Consider the following 27073-nt stretch of genomic DNA (forward strand, 5'->3'; position numbering starts at 1 on the left):
ACGTTAATAATAAAATATAAGGTAGTGGATCTTGTTGAATGTATATGAACTACTTGTTCTATAATGAAGATTATGGTGAGACAGACTAAATTAAACTGTGAAGTCAAGAAAAATCTATATATAGATAGTATAATATTAAAATCTGCAAAATTTTAAATTATATTTAAATGGTTGACAAGAAACTACTTACGTGTTTGATTCAAATTAGCCGCTTTATAAATACAGGTTATTATTACAATTATTACATTAATTATAAAAACCCTTAAAACAATAGAAAGTTTAACCAAATAAAATAAAATAAAAGTACTAATATAAGTAAAAAGTGTGTGCACCTGTGCCGTATACTGTACGCGTCTTCTATCTAAGTAAGAAAAGAGAGTTTGTAGGAATGTGGTTGTTGATTACACAAATTATTACGAATATTATTACTGCTTCACATGTACCCAATGACCAGAATTGTATTGGAAAGGTTTATCAGTATGACATTTCCCACCATCTCGAATCCAATAGGAATAGCGCTGCTAAAATGGCGTCTAAATAAAAATGCGCAATTGTACTGGGAAGGTTTTTTTTAAACTACATCGCGGTGAATTAATTTATTCGCGTTATGACAACATGCGCGCTCTATAGTAGGTATCTATCTATTTTTTGGTGCACCTGTATATTATATTCTGCCACTAATAAATGAAATTGTTGTTACGTGTAATTGTCCAACCATTCTACAGCATACTATTAATTGTAAAGAAATCAATGTACTATGTATTTCATTTAATCACTGTTCAAACAATTTTTATTTAATATTGCTAGATTTTGGCACAAAATATATTACTTCATAATAATTATTCTATCAATCAAAATTAAACTAAAATTTGAGAACATGGTTTATACGATAAAACTGTCAAAAGTCATTTTAACCATTAACAACATTTTGGGGAAAACTATTATGGGAAGTACTTTGAAGAAACTGTATGTAAAAATTCTATTTCAGATAGATGCTGCATAAAAGCCTAATATTTACTTTAGGTTACATAATGTTTTAAACGTACATCCCTGACACAGTAAAAAGACAATTGTTATCTGTAAGACATGGATTAACTTTAAACGTAACATTATCATATTCGGTCTATGTTTTCCATTCAAGGTTATTAATAATAGCCGCGATTTACTATAAATTAATTCATATGCTTAGCACCCATCATGCAATAACTATAAAACTATAATTACTTATTAACTCATTTTAACATTCATAAATTGTTTTAATAATCATTGCAAATTTCCACCTGGTAATAATTAAATTATTTAATCACAAACCTATTAAATATAAAATAATTAAAAGTTTTAGCACCCATCATCCCCAACAAAATCAACATTACAAATAATTACTGTATACTAACTAATACTAATTATTACTAATATATTGATATATATATTTTTCTAATAATCATAATTATTATTCATTGCACAATTTTCACAATACCTATTAATTATACGTTATATATTCAGCACCAATCATGCTTTGCAATTCATATTTTATACAATATAAAATTTCAATTTCAACCATAAAATATTTACTAATGCTCTAATTCATATAAAAAATGAATGTATTATTCTAAAATAGATTTATAAATTGCACCATATTCAAACTCAAATTTATCCAAAAAAATGGTGGGTGGATAATCATGACACAACTCATTGTTGTTAGCCAAAAAAAAAAAAAACACAAAAAAAAACAAATAAAAAAGAAATTGAAATTGTCTGCACCTGTCACTGTGAAATAAGGAATAATATCAATTACATTTTTTCCATTTGATATAATTTCATTAATACCTATGTCAACGTGCACCTAACGAAAACTAGTCGCAATTTTACCCATACATGACACAATTTTTCAGTTGCATTTAGCTCTTTCCAGATTCAGAAATTTAGGAACATGTTCAACTTAAATAAACTGCACTTATGTCGACATATTTTTCAGAACTGTGTGGTCAGTAGTGGTCAGTTGCTTGGAATGCTTATTATTAACAAAGTTGAGATAATTTTATTTGATTTCAGTTCTGTGTTATCCAACTTTAATTAGGATGGAATATGTTTTGGACAAAACAGTGGAATTAATTGATTCTGTATATCATAGTTTTTCTTGTTACTGTACATATGGTACTACACAATTTTGCATTAAGCTGAGATGGCAAAAAATGTTGCATTGGATTGCAAAACAGAAAAATCATTTAAAAAATGTACTCTTCAAAAATATCTTAAATAACTAATTATTCATAATATTTAACATATAATTACATTGATATTATTATATTACAATTTCTTGGCAAGTATTCATTACTAATAAAATTACTAAAAAGATTTACAGTAAACCTATCGATAAAATGTATTTATATATTCGGAATCATAAAAATGTTGTTGATTTAATACTGGTCAAATAGAATCATACAAATTATTTTCAATTATTGATTTCCAAACAAGGTGTACACTTTACATGGAACATGTCAGAAACACCAACATTTACAAATTCCAAGGCCATAGGACCCATTCGTAAGCATTATTCGACCCTTTTTTTCAATATTGATTTAAAGACGTATTGTCCTCCAAAAACATAAAAAAGAAAGTTTAATAAAATCAGACTTTGTATATGCCATTGTGCAGTTTTAATGAAGGTTTTCACTTCCATAGGAGAAAAAATGATAGTAAATTAATGATTTAAATTAAATTCAAGTAAATAATTTTTGTTTTAATCGATTTTATTTAAATCCAACTATTATGTGAAATGGCATAATCAAAACAAAACCAAATAAACAAAAAACATTGTTTTTTTCAGGACAATACAATATATTCCTTCTCTTCTGTTTATATATTTCACAAAGCATGACATGCCCTATATGTTAATGTAAAAGGGTCTAGATTAGATACTTGAAATGATGATGTACAGTACCTTTATAAATCTGTAAGTTAATCATACAAACATAGATTTTCAATTTTATCAGGATCAACTTGATATTGAGGATCTTCATCAATATCATGTGGCTCAAGCAATTCAATGAAGAAGCTGACAGTTTTGGTTTTGGTCCAACTGTATGTGTTATCAAACTTGACTACATCTGAAAATATAAACATAAAAGTTATAGAGATATTCTAAGCCTGTTTTTGAAGGTCATTGTTAGTCATTTCGGTGGCAGGTTATGAATGTCCAAATTAATACATTTATAATTTACTGACCAGAGTTTATTTATTGATTACAAGGGTTAGGCTTTATTATAACACACCTAAGTGAATTCTTGTCAATTGATTAGATGATTGTGGGTCACATGATATAAAACTAAACTTGATGCAGCACACTCGATCATGCCTTGTTATGTAAATTGAGTACTGCAATTTTGTTTCGCACGTTCATTTTTGTTACACAGTGATCAACCACACACACTAGGCTGTTATTAACTGATCAGTGTGTGCCGTCTATAGTTATTGTACCCCATGTCTAAAATTGGAGCGCTGCCTTCTCGAATGGTTTAGGCCTTGATCTAGCCTTTCATTAAAAGTAGGTGTGTTATGAAACATACAATGAATTTTTATATTCGTGAAATGGTACAAATAATTTAATTCGGTGAAAGATGAAAACTACTAGTAGTACAGCGACATACAAGGATTCTACTTTTAAATAATTTACTTTATTTATTTATTTCAACAATATTTTACGAGGGTGGTTCATCCAGCCGAAGCTGATCATTAGTGACCCTCACAAAAATAGAAAATATAGACAACAAGAGAACTTAATTCTTTAAGAACTTACATTGTCCTGGTTCATCCAGAATGACCTCTCCATCTTCAGGCACCATGTGACTATTGTAACGTTGAGTTTTCTGTATAACAACTTTTTCATTTTCTGCACCTACACGTTTGATGCCAAATGCGATGTCATGATCATGTGTTTTGAATTCATATCTAAGGTTGGTAAACAGATGAAACAAACATTTGTTTTTCTTAGGATCAAAATAATAATGCCTAAATGTAATGTTGCAAAAGTACAGTATCAATAGAAAAACATAATTGGTTTTTTTTAGCTGATTTTGTTTAAATTGACCACAAATGTATTATACTTTAATTAGAGGTAGCGACAGGAAAATTACTTTACAAAAAAATTGACCCTTGATTTGATCAAATTTGGGGTGATCAAGGCTTGACTATGTTTCATTTTCAATGGAAGTTTAATTTTGGCAGGATGTGTGGGTTAAAAAGGAATAAAATAGTGCCACTATATTAATGAAATACAGTACTACTATAAGTTACTCGATATTTTCTTTTTCTTAGCAAAGTGAGATCATTGGTTTTTCAGTAGATGCAAACAAGAGGAGAATATTATCATGGCCTCCATGTATATAGCATAGTTTGACTGTTTTCCTTAGGTTTTCAATGACATATTTAGTACTGTGGATTCGTAAACATTTTAATATGCGTTTGATTCCTATGGTGGTGTTCTCGAAATTATGAGAACACCACCTTTACTAAATGTTGTATGAAGTGGGGCATTCTTCATATGGGAACATGTACTGTGTTTAGATCATCAATTGATACCTACCTGATGACACTTCCAGGTTTGGCCACATTATACTTCAGCTCAATCATAGATCCTCTAGATATTTCTTTGGTAATTAAATTTTTGCTTGAAAGTTCACGATCCTTTAAGTAACATGACTTAGGAACATCTCCACCCATCTGAATCTAAAAAAAAGAGTGTGGGTATGCTAGATGTAGTGTATAAATCACAAACAATTCAAATACAACTATGATGCAGTGCAGGAGCTTTCAATTTACAACTGATGACATAACTGGGTCAGGTCAATTGATGCATCTTCAGTCATCACCTGGATCTAGAAACCATCAAAACTGTCTCAAGGTGAGGAGTGAGGAAACACACCCCAATACCCCTGCAACGTATGTTGGTCATCAGTCATTGGTTGTCGCAAGAAAGCTTCCCAATACTACTTGCTGCTTGTTTTGTGTATACAAGTAAATGAGTGAGTCGCAGTGGAACGTAATCTATAGCCATAATAGAGGTAACTGATTTTATTGTTCTAAAATATGGACTATAAACTGTAGGTCTATTATGTGCATTATAAAGAACCTAGTACATTTTTCAAGATAAGTAGGGGTTTACCCAGGTATACTTGCACAAAACCATTATCATGGACAGAGGAGAGAGCTCCTTCATTGGCTCCACTTACACAAATGAAAAAATGGTGGAGAAGTATGTACTGTAGTTGAAAGGTGAAATAACGCACATAATTACAATGAGTTGCAACTGAACTGTACCTTGCTAGCACATGTCATATTGCCATCAGGATCTGTAGCCTTTCCACCCCAGAATGCTGGCAAAACAGCTTCATCAACTTGGGTTAGTAACACTTCCTTCCAATTACCTACACAACATAAACATAAATATGTCAATTACATACACAAAAACCTGAATAATTGTTACATTTAACCATGGATTAAGAAATAGAAGGATATGCATCGACGGTGACATCAAACGATTTTCCAATGCGCTTGCCTATACTAAAGCTGCTGCCAATCAAACAAACACGCTCATTGAACTCTGTGTCTCTACCGCGGCCCTCTATAGTCGCGACTTTGCGATGGGCCGACTTTGTATTGGGCGACTTTGTATGGGCCGACTTTTTATTGGGCGACTTTGTATGGGGCGACTTTGCGATGGGGCGACTTGACTGGATCCCCTCTATAGAACGCTGCAAATCAACTGTTACATTTTTTGAGAACAAAACGTAGCCATGTAGAAATCGTATGCGCAGTCTGATTGTTCTATTGACATGTCTGCGTCGATGATTAATTGACAACAACAATATATTGCTGAACAATTCTGTTTCAATTTCATCACAATCGAACTATGAAATGTTCACTTTCTTAAGACCGGTAATTTTAAGTAGTTGGTAATATTAATAAAATATACAATTTTTATATTTGAATTATCATATTGGCCTTCCACCTCCTGCCATTAAAAATTGCGTTAATCTATAGAATATTAAATTATGCATTTGACCATGTATGTTGTTACCGTGTCTTCAAGTACAACAAACGTGTTTTTAATATATGGCTAAGCAGTGGTTTCTTCATAAATCTCCTTAATTATCGATGTGATTATATTTAAATTGTAGTGCCTTGTGATTGGCTAGTGGTTATGTCATCCACATCACATCTAATCACCATACCTAATTAAATGAAAACTGTGATCCCTGATCCGGGATTGGCTGGCTATGTATAGTTGCGATATGTCACCACTGACTCTACTACTCTAGGGCTCGTTTCGTTTTGAAAAGTAGACGAAAGGCAAACTTATTACTTACCATGAACAAACAAAGCATAAAAGTACCTTTTCTATTACTGTATCATTAATCCCACAAGAAGTAGACAACGATTAGAATATAGATCATGATTACACGTAGCTACTACACTTAAGATTAGCCTACCAATAGGCCTACCTAGGCCTACAGTATATCAATGTCGGCAAATCATAGGGTTTACTAGTAAGCCTAATAGGCCTGGGCCGGGCCTAGTATCCTTGCTGATTTTGTAATTTTACATGTAGGCTGAGACAACAACTAGTTGTTGTCTCAGATGTAGGGCTACTACAGGTCATAAAATGCTACTTTAAGGTCATAAAAACATTAGCGTAGATCAATCGCGGCAGATTTCGAACATGGCAAAATTAATGTTTTTTAAACCCAAAGGGTACTACAATTTACAAACAATTTGTATTTAATCTTGTAATTACATTTAATAATAATCTTGTAATATTTCAGGGAGATCGTTTAATTTGAATTCAGAAAAGTTATATTAAATTCGTCGCATAAAGTTTTGTTCGTCACCATAGCAGCTAGCGCTAAAAATATAAAATATTAATCATGCCACCAAGATAAGAGTGCACGAAAGCATAGCCAACAAGGTTAAAAGTTGTTGAGCATGTGCAGTAAACAATATATTAGGTTTTTAACATTGTAGCGATCCGCGCTCTGTAGGTTATGGAAGCTTTGATCTCAAACTGATGCATATCCTTCTATTCCTTAATCCATGATTTAACACACTACTGACATTGAATGAAGTTTTTGATGCTGCATATTACATATTTAACCAAGTCGGGTTGCCAGGCAGATAGGGTAGGGGCACTGCAACATAGCCAAAAAATCGACACAAAATATAAACAGAAATGAATTAAAATCGAGGCTTTCCTCGACATAATAATTTGTCTTTTTCGAGCCGAATCCCCGCGTACCAGGTTACTACCATGAGTATTGACCAATCACAAACACTCTTTCGTCGCATCTAAGGAAGGTTAAAGACACTTACTTCCAAGAACATGTATTTTCTTTCTTGTGTATTCCTGTAGGAATGGTTTTACAAGTGAATAAGCCAGAGGAAAGAACTTGGGAGCTTTAATAATGTAAACACTTCGAAGTGTTTCAGGATAATGCTGCTCAAACATTGTGATTACCTGGAAAATAATGGTATTATAAAAAAAGATAAGAATTTAATATTTAAAAGACAATACAGTAGTAAGTAAATAAAGAGAGTCAACTTTCAAAACTTACATTTAATGATACAATACAATATACAAATGGCATAAAAAAATAGTGGGTGCTTGTTATTTAAACATACAGAAGACATTACAAAACAGACAAAAACAATGTGAAATAAAATATGGCTAATGGGGACTCTGTAAAATTAAATTGTAATTTACTAAATCCAATCTTTGAAACATTAGATCAATCTAGAACAATTAATTGATTCATCATTATTTAACATGTTGTATTGTTGGAAAAGTTAGATGGATGTGAGTTTTGAGTGGTATTACTAATCAATATGGCAGAGTTCACATTGAAATGTCAAAGGTCTGGAAAATGCGATAGAAAAATGACAGAAATAATATTTAAAATGTTAGTCTAGTTACAAACTTCTGAAATAAGTCTAAGACTCTACTGACTATTAATAGAACAATCATATTTTGTTAGCTGTTGATGTTGGTACCATACCTGGTTAAACAAATCAATGCCTGGTTTCCAAAGGTGATGAAGGCCAAGTCTACCAAGATCCATAATGTATGTCATACCTTCAATATGTCTACCAAGCTAAAAAATGAACAAGTAACTTTATGTAATTAATTAAACTATATTCTATTAATCACAAAGGTAAAAAATATGACAAAAAAATGTAGTCTCAAATTGAAATCAACTTTGTATCTGTTTTACTGCTACTATGGAACACGGCAAGTTGCAGGGAGTCTGGTTAAGACACAAAGTGATTCAGACAGCTAGGAAGTTTATGAAACAGTGAATAGATACTATAAAAATAAATGCTCATGTAATCCCATAAGTCATTTTAACTTTACCCTTTTTGACTGTTCTTCCATATCTCTGTACAGCTTCTCTAGCATGTAAACATTAAACTTAATGAGATCACTGCCTTTGCATGAATACACAAGACCTGGTTAAAATATGAAAAATAAATGTTGATAAACTTAACTTTTAAATTGGTAGAAAACTAAATATTAATTGAGAGTTTGGATTCTCCCTTTTTACTCACCATTGCAAGGCTAGAGCCAAATTCATGATAATGATTCTAATTTACATGCCTACCCACCCATTTGTTGTGAGACTCAAATGGACCCTACTTTTTCCTGAAATGCCCTTTTTAAACTGGAAACCAGCAGTGATTAATAGTTCCAACAATCGTAGCTTAAATTTGTTCTCACTTTGTAAAAAAACCCCTGTAAAAGTCCTATCAAAGGCTTGCCTTTCTCACGCTTAAAGCCTAAAATATAACATATTGCTTGAAAACACAAACATGATATAAGGTAAATGAAACAATAACAATATAAGGAGTTATATACTTGTTTCTATATATAAACACATTAGGCAATGAACATTAATTCGAAACCGCCCGGTGATATACTGAAATTTAATTAATTAATTTGAAACGATAAAGATGAGGAAATCTGTGAGAATGAGAAAAAGTCGCCCCAACCGAGACTCGAACTCGGACCGCCTGCTTGATATGCAGATGTCCTAACCATTAGACCACTGGGGCTTTCATGGTATTGTTCAAGCTCGATTGGATAGCGACTCTTTAACATTCTCGGCGTGGTACGGCGGAACAGCACTAGTCCTCAGTTGTACGCACGCGCAACAGAGATCAAATTGATACGCCCTCATCTTTCAGTATTTTTGTTCACGAGGCGGGATCTCCGAAGAGATACTTTTATATATATAAACACATTAGGCAATGAACATTGTTGTTGTTTCTTGTTGTATATCTTGTTTCTATATATATATATATTATGTTTGGTTTCCACTAGAGACGCAACGCAATGACGTAATCCCCAGGTAAGCGATTTGACCAATCAAAAGCTATGTCACTGTCACTTGTCATCTAGCTCACGTTATGTCTACGTCATTGCATTGTGTCTCTAGTGAGAAACAAGCTTAACTTGGCATGTATGTTTATTTGACCTCTGAATAGTAAAAAAATATTATAAATTATTGACCTTTGGCATCAATGTTTCCAACTGGAAAAATCCAGACTGGACATCCATGCTTATCGTAACCTGGACTACCTCCAATATAGTATTTTGCAATAACCTACACCATGTAAAAAAGACAGAAATATTTTATATAACACATGTTATTGTACCATTAAAGCCTTTCGGTTAACAGTCGATGTATACAGTATTTTTAACCATGTCCTGAAATAAATTTAAACACCTACCTCTGGAGTGGTATAGGTGTCCACAATTGTGTCTGCATTCATTCTAGCTCTCCATTCCAAATTCTGTAAAGAAATAAAATATTCTTTTTTTTTAAAGAACAAATTCATATTCACACTTAAAAATTGTTTGTTTATTTTTTCTTCTGTTTGAAAGATTATACTTTTTTTTCCATAGCTGCACGGTATAAAATAGTTCTTATTCTTGTACCAATTTCAATTTTGATGAGAAACATTATTGATTGAAGAGCATGCTTGAATTTCTAACTTATTATTATAACAATAATAACATTCTGGATTTATTAAGCGCTGTACATATTATTACCCAGTCATTTTTGGATTAAACACGTATGGAAACATACTCCCATAATACAGCTAGTAATCAGTGCAGTTGTGCCTTAACCTTACAAGGTACTCATTTGCACACCTGGGTGGAGAGGGGCAAACGTAAGTAAAGTGTCTTGCCTAAGGATAAAGAAATATGATGAGCATTGAACACACTGTGCCACACGCCCTTATTTGATGGTTTGATATTTTTTCTAGAGGGTTGTGTACTTAAATAATTCTTATATTTTGCATATAAGCTTAAAAATACCATGCCTTGTCTTTTAAAAATTGCAGATGTGCTACAAATTGCACTCAACACATTCATGGGTGTGCTACAGTAGGTGTGCTGTCTGTATCTTAAAGTGAGTAAAAATTAGATTCCCGAAACGTGTTGTGAAACGTCATCCGACTGACAAACCTTGGGTTTCCGCTCTGACGAAATCATTAATTAAAAAGAGACAAGACGCTTTTGCAAATAACAAGGAACACCTGTGGAGATTTTTTCGTAACAAGGTAAATACAGTTATACGTGCAGACATGAAGGACTACTACGCTAAAAATGTTAGGAACCTAAAAGGTATGTCTTCCACTGAGTGGCATAAACACATTCGTACCCTCTCGGGGCGATGTAAACAAATAGATATCGTGTTGGATAACGCTGAAATTGTGGACTCAAAAGTTATTGCTGATAGTGTTTGTGCTCATCTGACCAATGTCAATGATTCACTTGAGGCATTAGACAGAAAGATATTACCAGCCTTTCTTCCATCGAATAAACCTCAACAAGTAGAGCCTTGGGAAGTCTTCATGCAACTGAATAAGGTCAAACTACGCACCTCGTGTGGACCCGATCTGATATCTGCCAAGTTTATTAAATCTTTTGCGTATGAACTTTCCCTCTGCTAATATCGCTTGGATTGCTGAATTTCTGAGTTGCCATGTTCATCAAGTTAAATATAAGGGCACCTTATCCGATAAAGTTGTTGTTAACGCTGGAGTGCCTCAGGGCACAAAATTAGGACCAATTGTCTTTTCGGCAATGATTAATGACGCTTCCGGTAACAATAATGATCAACTGATCCAACACTATAAATATGTTGATGATCTTACATTTGTAGAATCCTGTAAGATTAGTCAATCTTCTGTACTTCCAGGTTGTGCATCTAGTCTTTTTGCTTGGGCCAAGAAAAGCAACATGAGACTTAACCCTAAGAAATGTCACATTATGGACGTTTGTTTTTCTAACAGACCCCCTCCTCCTCCTAATATCATCCTTAATGATCAGGTTATTTTCACACGTGAATGTGTTAAACTGCTTGGCGTTTTTATTCAGTCCAACTTAAAGTGGGACAGACATGTTGATTACATAGTTAGAAGAGGTAATAGCAAACTTTACTCTTTGAGAACGCTTAAACGTTGTGGTGTTCCTTCTGATGATCTTGTGTCAGTGTATGTAGGTGCGGTACGACCAGTTTTAGAATATGCGGTACCCATTTGGAATGGTGGTCTTACAATTGATCACATTAATGCAATCGAACGGGTCCAGAAACGTGACTGTAGAATTGTTTTGGGTAGGAATTATACTGGTTATGACGATGCTTTGGTCACGTTGGTCAATTGTAATACTGTGCGTCATAGTAACAGTCCTCTACCTTATTTGATTAACTTAATTAACAAATTTAACTTGTGAGTTGCGCCCTTCGTTCCCTTTTTAAATTGGTATCACTTGTTTTAATGTTATCATGAAATGCAATTCAGCTTGGGATGCATGCGTCTCTATATGCTGCTATATTTTAAGGATATTTTGTAAATTTGTTGTTTCATTTTTTTGAATAAAGATATACCAGTCAAAAACAATTAAAAAAAATAAGATTACCAAATTTAAAGTTGGATTACTGCAGAGGCATTTTAGGCTAGTACTCTGTAGAATTTTAGGAAACACTCAACTAGTAAGTAAGTAAGTAAACATTGGATTCTGTTCCAGACTTACTTAAATAAACAAAATCTACTAGTGAAAAGAAATCATATCATTTTATTTAACAACAGATTATGGTAAATTAAAATGATAATGTATTTCTAAATAAAAAATTTAAATGATAATAACTCTCTTTATCATTGCTGGTTGCAGATTGTGGATACACTAATCAATAGATAGCTGTTATGTCAATACAGATACAATTTACATTGTATACTCCATAGTTAATCACTGCACTTTGCTCAACATTATAGGGCGGAGACAGGGTTTAAATCTGATAAAGTTTGGCAATATTTATTGAATGCTGACGAGTTATACATTTATTAAATTAAACAGTATATAATATAACTCAAAAAATGAATATAATGCAAAATACAATTATTGTCAATTACAAAATGCAGAACTTACTTTCCTAAACATTTTCTCTGCACCTTTTAAATCAAAACTTCTTGCTAAAATAAAGAAAACATTTTAATCAATAAAATTAATATTTTATATCTTACTAAAATCAAATTTGAACAATACCATGAAAGCCCCAGTGGTTTAATGGTTAGGACCATTTCAAGCAGAATTTTTCAGGTTTGAATCTCGTTTGGGGCGGCTTTTCTCATTGTCACAGACTTCCGTATCTTTATCGTTACAAATTAATAATGAGGCAGTTTAGAATTTGTCTGTGCCTGTTGGTTTAATAATTAAAGACCCCTTCCCTGCAATTTTGGACGTTTTTTGGAAAATAATACATATATATCACTTTAAAAACATTAAACCATGTCATTCCTTGTCTTAAATGTACGTTTTATGGTAAATTATGATAAAAAGTGAGAAACAATGCACTACCTAAGTAGCTCGCGGCGATCGACCTCTAGTGGACGGTCTTAGGCCTAGCCTAGCTAGGCTTAGTTTTGTAGGCCTAGCTGGTAAACATCGGTAACGTACGAACATCGTACGCTAGCTATATACCTAGCCTGACGTTGTATAGTTGCTGCATTAATTGTCTTTCTATTTTTGCCAGACTCCGTTGATACAAATTGGGGAAAACCCGGTATTTTCGCTGAAAAGTTAGGAGTCTTCCATTTGTTTTGGCCTCACGATCGATCGAAAAGTGGGCGAATTACAGGTGAAAAACAAAAATATCAATCCGCGCGCAATGCATTTTGGGATTTATAGCGGGCCGCTATAATTATTAGAATCGACTTATTTTTCACATTTTAAACCTTTTAAAGACGAAAAGAGTTATCGCAATAGGACCATATAGTATTATTTTTACATTAAATATAGTTTGTGATCTTAAATTAGATCTAAAAAACGTAGGGAAGGGGGCTTTAATAAAAGCATTTTGATATTTGAACCTTATTTTAGGTTTTCAGCCACTTCATAAGCAAACCTCTACATTTTTAATATAATTTAATAATCTTAGATGGCTTTAAAATTATCTTACCTCTCAAAAATCGAAGCAATGTATGATCATCATGTTTCGCTGTCATCACATCTTTAACATTTTCTTTAAACTGAAAATAGAAGTACATAAAAAAATATTTTTAAAATATTATGCATGCAGCAGTTAGGTGTTTAAAGTACGCAAACATTGTAAGTTCTGTTAATTAATGTTATTGCGGAATTTATTTCAAATTATGAGGGACTATTTGGAAATTACAAGAGGAAATTGCAATTGTAAAATGTGCAAAGTGGTTCAGATATAGTAAATAGAAGTTTAAGTCAAGCCATAAATACAACTTGAGGTCCTAAATTAAAACCACTTTGTTGCCATTTTTGCCAGCTGTTATTTAATTCATTTCATGACGTACCTGTTGCAAACGCTGACTTTGTTTTTCATTCAAATCTCCTAGTCTTCCACTCATCGTCAATATGTGAATTCCTTCTTCAAGAATTGTCAAAGATAGAAAATATTGTAAAATATTTGTTATTTTCTTAATATGTGTTTTGAATAACCTCAAACAACCAGCTGCTAGATCTAGTCTAGGCTAGCTAGGCCCATTTAGATAGGCCTAAGTTAAGTAGCTAGCTGATTAATGGATGCTGCCCGTCTGCAGTGCTAATAAAAGCTATTTTAACTTAATGTGGTTGGTAGAAAAACAATTTTGAAGAAAAGTTGTCTACGATCTAACTTTCATAAATAACTCTCCACACCAGAAAACAAACACAAAAGACTCTACATTTCCCAAATCAAAACAAACCCTGCAGATTGGCCACAAAAAAAAGTGCCTGGGTTTTTTTGGAACACACCACTGTGTTTGCAGGAGGTTTAAATAAAATTGTTTGCAAATATTAAAAGAAATCAGCAAACAATTTACTTTATTAAATTTAAAATTATAATTTGTTATAACTTTTTATATTAAGAAACAATATAAGACAGGGTTAAGTTTAACATACGTACCTCTACTATCACGAAATAAATACAAGAACCCTCTTTTTCTTTTATGTCACTAGGCATTCCCTGTTTGTTGAGGGCGCCATCACAAAACATGTACGGTCCGGCGGAAATCGCGCGAAACTTAGTTTATTAGTACAGTAACAAAAATACAAATCCCTTGTAAATTCCCAAAAGTTATGGCTACTAAGAATACTGAAGAAGGTACTTCTAAAATGTCAGGAAAGTCAGGTTTACACATTCCATGGTAAGAAAGTCACAAACTCAGTGACACCGCTGTCTGTGACTAGGCCTCCTAGCCTAGCTAGATGATATGTGTGTGTGTAGTATAGACTAGTGTAGTAGGCCTATTAGGCCTAGAGGCCCTAGCCTACTACTACTATACTAGGCCTAGTTTAGTTACGTTAATGTTGACTAGCTAGATAGGGAGGATCCTTGAATTCAAGGTAAATTCAAGGTACTTACTCACCGTACACCACTCTAAATGAGTGGCGCAAGAGGCTGGTGGGCCGGTCGTGGCCCTCTATTTATATCAGTAATCTTTTCCATTGATTGTAAACCTCTAATGAAACTTTGTATTTATTCAGTATTTTATAATAATAATAAATTAAATTTATAAAGCGCTTCATAAATAATGACAGAAACAGCACTGTACATAAAAATAACTAACATCTGGTCAGCTTAATCTAACTAAAACAATCAATACCAACAATGTATTCAACTTCTTTTTTCAATATTAGTCAATATAATTCAATTAATTTTTATTGTTATCATTACTGTAAATAATCACTGTTAAGTATATATTTTACTAACAGTTACCCATCCAATGGACGGGCACCATCTTGTATTGATTGTAAGGTTCGGGAAACAAAAAAGTACAGTAATATATTACAATCAGGTTCACTCTTCCCTGGTACAATACAGTATACACAAATCTGTAAATGGATGTATAGTGCAGATGTACATTATACAGCATTTATATTAGAAAGATAAAGTTAATAGACATACTATATTCTTTATAATATTTCAGTGTCTCTTTTGTTTGTAATTTTAAAAGCAAGCAATTTTAAATAGAAATTTGCAAAGCCATCACAAATAATATTAGTAGGTCTATTCACTGTAAAATAAATGTTTGAAAAACAAGCAGTCACAAGAAAAACAGAATCTTGTTAATACATTAATTTTTAATATACATCTGTATGATTTTATTTGTCCTTGTTTTGTTTCTGTAAATATATTGAATTAATAGACGTTTATTATTTTATTTTTTTTTGTCTTGTGTGAGTTCATCTCACGTTTATTTAAATTCTCAGTGATGATGATAATAAACAAAACAAAAGAAATACGATTTGTCCAAAAAGATAGTTTTAACAAGAAAGATTTTAATCATGTATTTTACCGCCATTTTTCATTTTTACATTTTAATTAACATCATATCTAAAATTTTAAATGAAAACAAATATGGTTAATACTGAATTCAAGTATCTTATTATGTAAATATAACTGTATTTTAACTACTTTAAACACTTACTTTAATTGTCACAAATGTACTTATATGTAATATACAATATATCTTTTTGGACAAATCGTATTTCTTTTTTTTTTTGTTTATTATTTTATTGATGAATATTATTATGTCAGTTATTTTCCATTTTTGTATAGGGCATAATACTGCATTTCATAATCGTAGATAGTCATGTTATTCCCCACTGGAGAACAGTGACTTAGTTGAATCTGATTGATATTCTCTTTCCTTGTAGGCCTTCACCCCTTGAAAATAAATTACATAAAACAGACAATTAAAAATCCCCAAAAAATAACAAAACATAATGTTAGCATAATAATGTAGGCCTACTTCACAATATTTCATATCTGAAAACCTACCAGGAGCTAATGTCTTCTCAGACATTACATCTGGCAGAAAATGGCAGAGGATTACTTATCGCAAGCGTTCGGCAGTTGCAAAGAAGTTGGTCTAAAAAACACATTTTTCGTACAAATTTCCCATTCTAATATAGACTAATGGATAAAGGGGAATTAAAATGTGGCCCAGCTCGGCACTAATATCGGACTTGCTGTTTAAGAGGAGATAGAGGAACAAATTTTGGCTTAGTGCTATAATATTATAGATAATTAATATTTTTTTTAAAAATCACTGTAAATACACGTTATTATAATACCAAAAAAATGTACGATTGATTGAATAAAGTTCACATACTGTATAATCATCAACTAATAAATAGGCCTAGGTCTAAAATTCCAATTTAATTAGATATTTATATATTGAGAAAACAGCACTATTGTATTGTAGTACAAACAATAAATGATAAAAATTTAAGGCCTAAGTTGAAAAAAAAAATGCTTTCATTTTTGTGGAAAAAATGCTAAGCCTAGTGTGGGTAAAGATTTGTTTATGCTGTTCCGGCTTAATCCTCCCTCCTGTGTATTGAAAAATAATCTTTCTTATTTAGGGTGGAGAAATATAGACCAATCAAGCTGTCAGATGTAATGGGTAACCAGGAAACAGTAAGCCGATTAGAAGTGTTTTCTCGAGAAGGCAACGTTCCAAATATCATCATTGCAGTAAGTATAGTTAAAAGGGTTTACAATCGAAACCCTGTGAAATGGCCGCCAACTGAAACGGCTGCCAATTGAAACACTGAATAAAAGTGTATGAAACGCCGCTGCAATCAAACGACGTGTGGTTCAATACAAAATTGTTTTACATTTAAAAAAAATTGAAATGACTTATGACATGTAAATTAATAAATATTAAAGATGTATTGTCCCTTGAAACACAAAAAAAATGAAGATCAAAATATTCTAAATTTAAATTGGCCATATCAAAGTAATACTAAAGTTATTCACTTTAAGTTGAAAATTCGAGCCAAAAACAAAAATTTTACGTATTTAACAGCTAAATTAATTTGATTACATTTCATCTGGAAAATCGTCGCGAGCAAAAGTAAACAAAGATTTCAAACCACGAGTATGCATTATGCATGATGCTAATTAGGATTGTTTACAATTGTCATGGTTGAGAAGGTATTTTCACACAGATCGCGAGGAAGATTTATGATTATGCATACAGAGTAGCCAAATAAGCGCGTTGCATTATGAGATATGTTTTGATCGAAAACTTTGACTGGAAGTCAAAGTTATTTTTTGGACCAAAAAACGTCTGTATTTCAGTTAAATGATTTTTTTTTTCGACTTTTTTTTTGTGAAAGTTAATAACTATTATGATACTTCAAAATGATCGACTTTTTTTTCGAAATCTTTTTTTTTTTTTTTTTGGAATTTGACAAAGGGACAATACATCTTTAACAAATATATGTTTTTAATTTTTTATGTATATGTTTATGGTATAATAAATCATTTTCAGAACATTGTCGGCAACTCAATTCAATATTACCAGTTACCACTCCTCTTAAATACTCTGCTCGCTTCACTCCACTATCACACTTGCGATGTTGCCATCTATCACACTCCTCACATAGCAGTCCTTCTTGATTCTCGATAACAGGTTGTTGGCATTCAATACAAGCGTTCATGTTGATAATTGTATACAATGTAATGTTCACTTGGGGAAAAAAAGCACCAAAAAGTGTATGGAATTTTTATGTGCAAATAATAAATTATTGTCTTTATGTAAATGTTAAATGACGCCAATACGCGGAGCTCCACAGATAATATGACTAGGCACGGTTAATGCGCTAACATCTAACAGAAATAGAAAACAATTAGCCCCCGCGAAGGGTGTTGTTGATACACATAATAGTAAAACAATAGGACACAACTTTATTTAAAATGCTTTGTTGGCATAATATTAATACATATATAGCATGTTTGAATATTATTACACAATTTCATATGTTATTGAATTCACTATGGACCTAATAAATAACAATATAAATAGCTTTACTACATAACATATATATTAATATTATTACAGTACATTCGTATTTGTTTTGCCTAAATTTAACTTTACAATAATTGACGTACAGTATTTGTTTTAATACGTTAAATAAATTTATATTGCGCTTTGAATGGTGAATGACATTATTTTAATAGAAACGTAACTAAAAAAATATGTTTATTCTTTGATTTTATTCTTAAACATATATTGGTTGGTTTCATAGGCTTTAATGTACGTTCATAATACACCAATTGGCTTGTTGTAGCTGCGGCGGTATTGGTGTCCCATAGAAAATGTTGGCGGCCGTTTCGGTCACAAACCGTTAAAAGTTAGCATTAAATACTCTACCAGACACATGCTGTAAATTTGTACAGCTGCCACATGTGATACATATGTGACGCTGTATTACAGAATTTGCCTATGATACTGGACATACTATATAACGCCATATGTGGAGGACACTACACAAGCAAGAATAGAACAAGGTTATTAACTGTTTGAAATTTGTAGAGAGTGTTTGGTAGGTGACGGGTTATAGAACAGTGCAAAACAATGTGTGGAAAAAAGTTCAACATGCAGGACATTTTCCTAAACAATTTGTACAAACACAATCTTTTTCGCAACTTATGTGCTTGTCATGGAGATACTGTATAATCCAGCATTTGTAACGATACATGCTTTTGTAATACATACATTGGCAATATATTCCAATAAATAGCATGCATTGCCGCATTTTATGTTATTATGGATCTTGGTTTTATCATTCATTTTTCTTTGTCAAAAAAAAAAATCAGTAATAAAGAAGTTATAGTTTGAATCGATCTTGTTTTTATATTATTCTATAAAAAACCTTGCAAAATAGTATATACCTTGTTATTTAATTAACAAAGCACCAATGTTAATTTTATTGTTGATCTCTTCTAGGGTCCTCCTGGAACTGGTAAAACGACAAGCATTCTGTGTTTGGCCCGCAAATTGTTAGGAGTAGCCTACAAGGAAGGTGTTCTGGAACTGAATGCATCCAATGATAGGTAGCATGTTTGTTTTTCTTGTGCATATACATTTTCACAATAGAGTACTGTAAATACAATAAATAGCATTATCACTAAAAAAGGACAGTCACATTATTTAACAATCCATACACAATAATAATATTTAATAATAATAACATATATCTATGTCATGAAGTTTAGATGAATGGACTTAGGTTAGATACTATCAGTGGATGGAGATTAGATCGTGCCAGATTACTCTACATGGAGCGGATGTTATTATGATTTCATCCATAAATTGTTATTGTAGTGAAAGTAAAGCGATGGCGTGGTACACCCCTTGGGCTATTTTTTAAGATAAAAGAAACTTTATTTTTCTTCGTAAAAAACAAAGAAATGTCGTTTTTCAGCAAATCCGATTTAAAGTTACATATATAAATGGACTAAAAATGACAAAAAATGTAAAAGTATAAAACAGTAAACATTAAACATCTATAAAAAGGTTAATAAACGTATAGTTACAAACTAGATTCTAGAGACATCAGTGTTAAAAATATGAATAGAGCTTGGCACAAAAGAATTTGTAAAACGACATTGCACATTACGTGGTGGACAAAGTCTAATACCAGACCTATTTAGGTTATAACAACAATGTAATGGATACGTTGGGTCATTCATAATTTTATGTATTTTGAGTGCAACACGTTTTTCGTAGTTTGAGATAGTGGTGTGATATTACGTTTATTGATACGCTGAGCAATTTTTCTTGACCTATCAATTACCTAGCAAGTAATTTTGAATTGGCGTTCCATTTCAGCTTATCATTTACTATAGTTCCTAGGTATTTGTGGTTGTGGTATATGCAAATTGGTATTTTTCATGGTTTCCTACATTATATTTCAATTTATCAAGAACAATTTTTTCTAAGAATTTAACAATATTTGAAGTCAAAGCAATTGAAATAAAGTCCTTCGGTTCACATGGCTTATTTGTCTTAGGCAGGGGAAGGGATTAACGATGTTTTCCATACCGAGGAAGGACACCATTTTCTACAATCATGCTAAAGATAGGTTTGAACACATATCATATCTGTTTACTATATGTTTTAAGTAATCTGAATATTTAATCTTTCTAAACTCTGTTATTTTCGAGACTATCCTTATCATCAAACCTACAAAAAAAACCTCTTTAATTGTTCAACAAAGTGTTTGTTACAATCCATGTTTTGTTTCTTTATATCCTGTGACTTTTCTCCATAGTCTTCCATGCTGATCTTATGTTGTTTCCATTAAAGTTCTTTTCTAACATTTCTTTGCATTTTGTCTTTGCTTTTTTAACGTTTGTGTTGATTTCCTTTTGTATTTGACTTACTTTTATGAGGTCTTTCAACTCTTTATTGAACCATGGTTTACTATTTGGGTAGGTTTACTCTTTGTGTATTGTTTTATAATTTTACGTGGTATAGTTGAGTCAACACAAAATTGATGTATGCTGTTTCTGTATCCACTCTTTCATCTACAGAGGAACTGTTGTTAGCGAAAACTAACCAATCGGTGATTTCCAGACTTGCTTTATGAACGTTCAGTGCTCCATATCTATCTTTCTTTAGTTGTAGTTTTAAATTGCTTCAGTTTTTGTTTGTACAATTGCCATAAGAAAACATTATCATGGTCTGAATTACCAAGTTTTGCACAGATCTTTGAAGAGTAGCTTTTGGGAATGTTTGCATAGCATAAGTCCAAAATGGCATTTTTTCTTGTAGGCTCATTTACAATTTGTTCATAATTTGGCAGAACATTTTCTAAAGTACAATGATTAAAATAACTGACAATTATTTTGGCAGAATCCGGGGAATTAGCTTCTAGTTCTTATAAATGTGGCGATATGTACTCGCTAGCAACGGTGGCGTTGGCACTTGGAGGGATATATGTATAAACCGTGACAAAAATTTGTGGAATTTCCCAGAGGTAGAAGACCGATTTTTAGTACTTCGTAGTCAGGGGTGCATATTTTATTTTTGATGCTCCAGTTTTTGCAATAATTCTGTTTTACATATATGCGTAGTCTCCCGTCCTTTGATTTTCCGGATGCAGATGTATGATCATTTCTAATCAAAAAGTGCGTTTCTAATTCAAAAGGGGTGTCAGAGATATTATCATAAAGCCATGTCTCTGCGACTACAGACACAGGTAGTATACATCTGGTACAATATCTACCTACAACCCAATTTGTTTTGCAATGATTGTACATTTCCAGGTGTGATTGATGGAAGTGGTAATTTAAGGTCATGTTTATTTTAATCGTGGGTGTATGCCTCCTTTTCTCCCCCGTTTTCTAATTGACCGACTCTAGGCACAGCTTTCAATCAGTAGCTTAGAAGCTCATCACGCATATACGTTCTTCGTTGTGCTGCTGGGTGATCGGCCTAAGCTTACTTGAGTGATCCTTGTTCAAAATATAGTGAAAAACCAATATACACAAGACATGTTCAACATACAGATGATTAGTAATCCAATACACAAAACGATGACACAAATTAAAATGGGTAAAAGGTTAAAACACATGTTACTAACATTTGCTAAGGCAATCTCGAAAAGGCTGACTTGAGCAGCACCACCGAAAAAAAAAACAAAAAAAAAAAACCACTCAATAATAGTCACAGAAAAGAGTTGAATAATGCATACAAAAAACAGAAATTTAAAAACAAGATTACCAAAATCCATTCCATTTATATACTTTATATCATTTGATGCATCATGCAAGAATTATGTTTTTTCACAAATGATGGGCTAGGTTAATTTAGGCTAGTAATAAGTGGTTGGTCAAAGAATATTGTCTTTTTTTCCCTCCAAAAACATTAATGACACTACTACCATTTTGTTTTGTTTTCAGAGGTATTGATGTTGTAAGAAACAAAATCAAAATGTTTGCACAGAAGAAAGTAACTTTACCAATAGGAAGACAAAAGATTGTTATTCTCGATGAAGCTGATAGGTAAATTAGTCGCAGAAATAACCAAAAAGCCTAGGCCTATAGCCTTAAGTCATTTATACTGTGGATGTTCTCTTGTGTCTCTGAGACCTCCAAAGGATTTGAGAAGTAAATTGTCTACTAGACTGCTGGGAATATTACTTTAAACAATTGTAAATTGCGCAAGAAAAGTTGAACAAGTTTAATATTTAGTAATGTTTATACCTGCTACCATTGTGATTTCACTTTCATTTGGTTTCTGGTTCCATTCTGAATCCATAAATCCTTGATTATCATCTTTAAATTGCATCCATATCATACACTTCACACATTACTTACAGTATATTAAAAACAAATGTCAACTTAAGAAATTCAATGTAACACCATCATTGGAATAAAATAAACATTATTATTATTTGCAGTATGACAGATGGCGCTCAACAAGCACTTAGACGTACCATGGAGATCTACTCAAAAACAACACGCTTTGCGCTAGCCTGTAATACTTCTGATAAAATTATTGAGCCAATTCAATCCAGGTGTGCTGTTCTGCGTTACTCAAAGCTTACAGATGCTCAGCTCCTCAGTCGATTATTAGAGGTATGTGAGGCAGAGAATATATCATATACAGATGAGGGATTGGAAGCTATCATCTTTACATCACAAGGTGATATGAGACAGGTATAGTGTAGAGCAATCATTTTTCCATAATTTAATTTCAAGTGAATGAGAATATAAGAATTAACATTTTCTTTATGCCTAGCTTACTGCCTTTGGCCTATCACTCTAAAATGAGCATTACAGGTGGAATATATATATACCCTATCACACATTGGTGTATTACATGGACCTTTCCAAGATGAAGTAACTCAACACATTTTTTAGGCATTGTTCTGCTTAACTGGGATGAGAGACTGTAATTTTAAATATCTGACAGTTTATCATTTTTCTTTGTCAGAAAGAAAGAGGAATTGCATTTTCTTTGAAAAGAATTTGGTATTGTATTGTATGCTGGAATTAATAGTTGTTTAGTTTTGTGTGTCTTCTCTATTTGAAATGGAACCTAAATAACCTATTACATCTGTTAACAATGAAATCTTGCAGTATTTTATGTATATTTATTTGTTGTAGGCACTTAACAACCTCCAGTCAACCCACTCAGGATTTGGGCATGTAAGTCCAGAAAATGTATTTAAGGTATGTATGTTGTTACTCTTTTGTGTTTTTAAGTTTCATGATAAAATAGATATAAATGTTACTTGAAATCATGTAAAGTATAACTTTCAACAATAATAACATTTAATCATTCAATTTTCAATAAAATATCATTACAATAATTACCAATTTTATTACCATTAAAGATATATTGTCCCCCTATTTTTTTAATGTTTTCGTTGAATATGCCATTTTAATTTCACATAATAGTTATTTACTTTGACCAAAAATTGTTCGCGAGTGTTCTCAATGTACTTATTACATGAGAGTAGGAAAAAACATCTGACTCCCTGCTGCAAAGCTCCAAACTCCACAGTAGTTGAACACAATTGCATTTCTGTTAGTGCAGTACCTGCTGCTAAAGCGTGATTCCCACTAGACTGCAACATAATGCAGCGACGTATTGACGCAAAGTGTTGTATTGCATAATCACAAGTGGGAACCGACGACGTAACAGTGCTGCAAACAACGCTACGGGAAATCAAATCAGTTTAATTTCACACAACAACCGCAAGGCAAGCTTTACTTGGGCTCGAATCTAACCCCTAGACATCAGTGCAAACTCGGTGGTCTAGATTTACAAACGCCAGGCTAGTGATCTAGAGCTGGTGGGTTCGAGTCCCAGGCTAGTGATCTAGAGCTGGTGGGTTCGAGTCCCACCCAAGAATTACTTACTTAACATGTAATTATGTCTACCTCAGAACACTTTTAATTCAATCATGTATGTTAATTATTATGACAGGTTTGTGATGAGCCTCATCCGTCTGCCATACGAGACATGTTAGATCATTGCATAGCAGGCAACATTGATGAGGCCTACACCATAATGGCTCACTTCTACCATTTAGGCTATGCTTCAGAGGACATCATAGGCAATATTTTCCGTGTCTGCAAAACTTACAATATGGCTGAGTATTTAAAACTAGAATTTATCAAGGTTTGTATTTTCTTTATTTAAAATATTGTAAAATAATCTAAACCATTCTTTATTTATATATTTTTGTATGTTATCAGTATGAAGGAATTTGATTCAACTTCAATTCAAGTACTGTAAACTAGTATTGTAAGCAGAAGTGTATTGTTTACTTGAAATACCTAACAGTTCCAACCTCAACGTATCCACGCCCCCATTCAGAGACTAAAAGCCTTCTGTAATTGTGTTTAAAACTGGAGACTGTAAATTTACTTTTTAACTCCAGATATTAGGTCCAACATAAAAATTGACAACAGGGCTTAAATAACAACTTATCAGGAATCAAATTATTTATCCAAATACTACTGTTATGTTTATGACCTTCAGCAGTTTATTTAAAATAGAGAACATATATGAGAAGGCAAAATATTTTTAGAAAAGTGGAACATAAGCAAAGCTGTCTGTAGCTTATTCAAATCATAAATGTTTAGAACGTTAAACTTAAAAAACACAGCATTAAGACACAAAAAAAAAAAAAAAATTTTTTTTTTTTTTCTGGTGAAAATTTATGTTGGAGAATTTAACAGTAGGCGGAGGTACAGCATGCACTCGGAGTGCCATTCTAGTTTGGAATGTGATCTATAAGATTGCCCTGCACAAATACCTAAAGCACGTTTTTGTACTTTAAACAGGCCTTCAGTATGGGTAGTCTTATTACTAAGCCATGGGCACAATGTGTCAAAATTATCTATAGTATACAACAACAAATTATCTTAGTATACAACTTAAATTCATATATGAGAACCTCTACATTTTTGCTTCATAGGAAATTGGATTCACTAATATGAAGATAACAGAAGGAATGAACTCATTACTTCAACTTGCTGGAATGTTAGCAAGGTTATGCAAGATATCAATGTCAACAGGACAGTTATGATAAATATACAATGTATAATACTGGTGGTGGATGTTGCCTCAATTACCTATGGAAAAAAGAATGTGAACACTACTAAATAAATAAGTGAACCACTCCTAAACTGTCCAGTCAAATGTGCTATCAGACTACAGTATATAAATATACTTTGCCATGAACGTTTCTGGTTAAAACTAAGAACAAAGGTGCAAGAAGTAGAAGGCCTACTATTTCCGAGGCACCAAGGCCCATAGTTTTAATCAAAAACCAGTATATTTGCTTAATATTATGGAGAAAACATTTAAATACTGTTCCACTTAAATCAAATGTTGAAGAAAAATGTGGCCATGTAAAAAGGCAAAGTTTGAGTACAGGTGTTATAAACGGTACACTCACAGTTGTGAGTCATTTTTCAATAATTAGTGAATACAGTACCTTTCTAGTATTTACTATATTATTGAAAGTGCTGATGTTACAGTCAACTCTCCTAATTCCGAATTTTTGAAATCCGGAAACTCTCCTAAAACCAAACTTATTGAGGTCCAAAAGGTCCTAAATTCATTTTATCATTAGACAACATTCAGAATACCAGACTTTATGGAAAACCATAAATATTAGGCCAACCAAAGGGTGTTTGGTATTGGGAAAGTTGACCAGGTAGTAGAATCTACATTTAATTATGTGATGCTCTATCAAACAATCACTAGATAGTAGATGTTTGAGCCAAAATATATAACTATTTGTATTCATTTGGTGGTTTGTTTTATGTACTGTAGAAGATGGTCACAAGATTTCCAGAAAAGTTTTACTTGTGATACACTACTCATATACAGATATTCATTACATAATACTCCATGTTTAAAACAATTAATGTATGATTACTTTACTGAATTTCTACAGTTTTTAATAGATTAACCGGCTGAGATCGAGAACACATTGCTTGTACATTGAAGGCGGGCGTTCTTCAAAGCCAATGTTAAGAATAAACGTATCTTTATGTCATATTTTGTTGAGGCATTTCTTGTGATCGCGGATGATCGAAAGGTCTAAATTGTGCAGCATCTTGTAATTATAAATCGAACATAGTCCAGTCGATTGGGGTCCCGTTAACATTGTCTATCTGATCAAAATCAATAATAAAAAAAATATACAGTGCATGCTATGAATGGGAAAAAAAATTGGGACAAACCATAAAAAAACCACACAAAAAAAATACACCTACAGCAAACGTGTCATGTGATAGTTTAAAGATCAGGTGCAGCAGAGATATTATAGTTCACTATAATATCTCTGTGGGTGCAGGCAACTACAATTTCAATTAATCATTTCTATAATTATCAGTAGTTTTCCTAATACGATTTTATTTTTAAATAGGCACTTTCATATCAGTGTAGTGATAGTTCAAAATTACCCTGTTCTTTTGGGCAAAATTAAATGGCCCGGCACCACTGTATTAAATAATGTGGGACACCAGAGAAGAGTGAACACTCTTCCCTGGAAAATGAAACCTGGTAAGCTTCAAATACGGCATCATCTTCGTTACTATAACATGGTGAGAAAATTTTAGGTGTAGGTGTTGTGCATTTTATACACACTGATTTGTTTAGTTTTTACCTGACGCATTATTCCTTCACAATAATTGAACTCGGAATCTCCTCTATACTAGAGCCATGTGTCAGGACC

At 32.5% G+C, this 27073-nt stretch overlaps 2 protein-coding genes across 2 annotated transcripts; one reads left to right on the forward strand and one right to left on the reverse strand.

The window, feature by feature from the left end:
- Window positions 1-2783: 2783 nt before the first annotated feature.
- LOC144835140 (SEC14-like protein 2) lies at window positions 2784-14304 on the reverse strand. Its single transcript, XM_078690194.1, has 12 exons — window positions 13885-14304; window positions 13518-13587; window positions 12488-12531; window positions 9781-9843; window positions 9560-9653; window positions 8405-8499; window positions 8049-8144; window positions 7366-7510; window positions 5317-5423; window positions 4583-4725; window positions 3797-3948; window positions 2784-3107 (listed from the first exon to the last, which is right to left on the reverse strand). Exons 1-12 carry the CDS (start codon window positions 13936-13938, stop codon window positions 2959-2961), a joined length of 1212 nt encoding a protein of 403 aa, XP_078546320.1. The 5' UTR covers window positions 13939-14304; the 3' UTR covers window positions 2784-2958.
- Window positions 14305-14562: 258 nt separating this feature from the next.
- Window positions 14563-26392, forward strand: LOC144835149 (replication factor C subunit 2-like). The gene is made up of 8 exons (XM_078690206.1): window positions 14563-14715; window positions 16940-17051; window positions 19312-19418; window positions 22272-22373; window positions 22772-23030; window positions 23481-23546; window positions 24307-24501; window positions 25304-26392. The coding sequence occupies exons 1-8, from the start codon at window positions 14648-14650 to the stop codon at window positions 25412-25414; spliced, it is 1020 nt and encodes a 339-aa protein (XP_078546332.1). The 5' UTR covers window positions 14563-14647; the 3' UTR covers window positions 25415-26392.
- Window positions 26393-27073: the final 681 nt, after the last annotated feature.

The sequence above is a fragment of the Antedon bifida genome, chromosome 2, assembly GCF_963402885.1.
Source record: "Antedon bifida chromosome 2, ecAntBifi1.1, whole genome shotgun sequence".
NCBI classification, from domain to species: domain Eukaryota; kingdom Metazoa; phylum Echinodermata; class Crinoidea; order Comatulida; family Antedonidae; genus Antedon; species Antedon bifida.

Bases quoted from the DNA above. Each gene is read 5' to 3' on its own strand.
- LOC144835140 (XM_078690194.1), bottom strand. From the start codon at position 13,938: ATGAGTGGAAGACTAGGAGATTTGAATGAAAAACAAAGTCAGCGTTTG. The intron at 9,844-12,487 runs GTAAGTTCTGCA...ATTTCTTTACAG, and splicing joins CAGAGAAAATGTTTAGGAAA to AATTTGGAATGGAGAGCTAG. The intron at 8,145-8,404 runs GTAAAGTTAAAA...TTCATTTTTTAG, and splicing joins TGGAAGAACAGTCAAAAAGG to CTTGGTAGACATATTGAAGG.
- LOC144835149 (XM_078690206.1), top strand. From the start codon at position 14,648: ATGGCTACTAAGAATACTGAAGAAGGTACTTCTAAAATGTCAGGAAAG. The intron at 19,419-22,271 runs GTAGCATGTTTG...TTTTGTTTTCAG, and splicing joins CTGAATGCATCCAATGATAG to AGGTATTGATGTTGTAAGAA. The intron at 23,031-23,480 runs GTATAGTGTAGA...TATTTGTTGTAG, and splicing joins CACAAGGTGATATGAGACAG to GCACTTAACAACCTCCAGTC.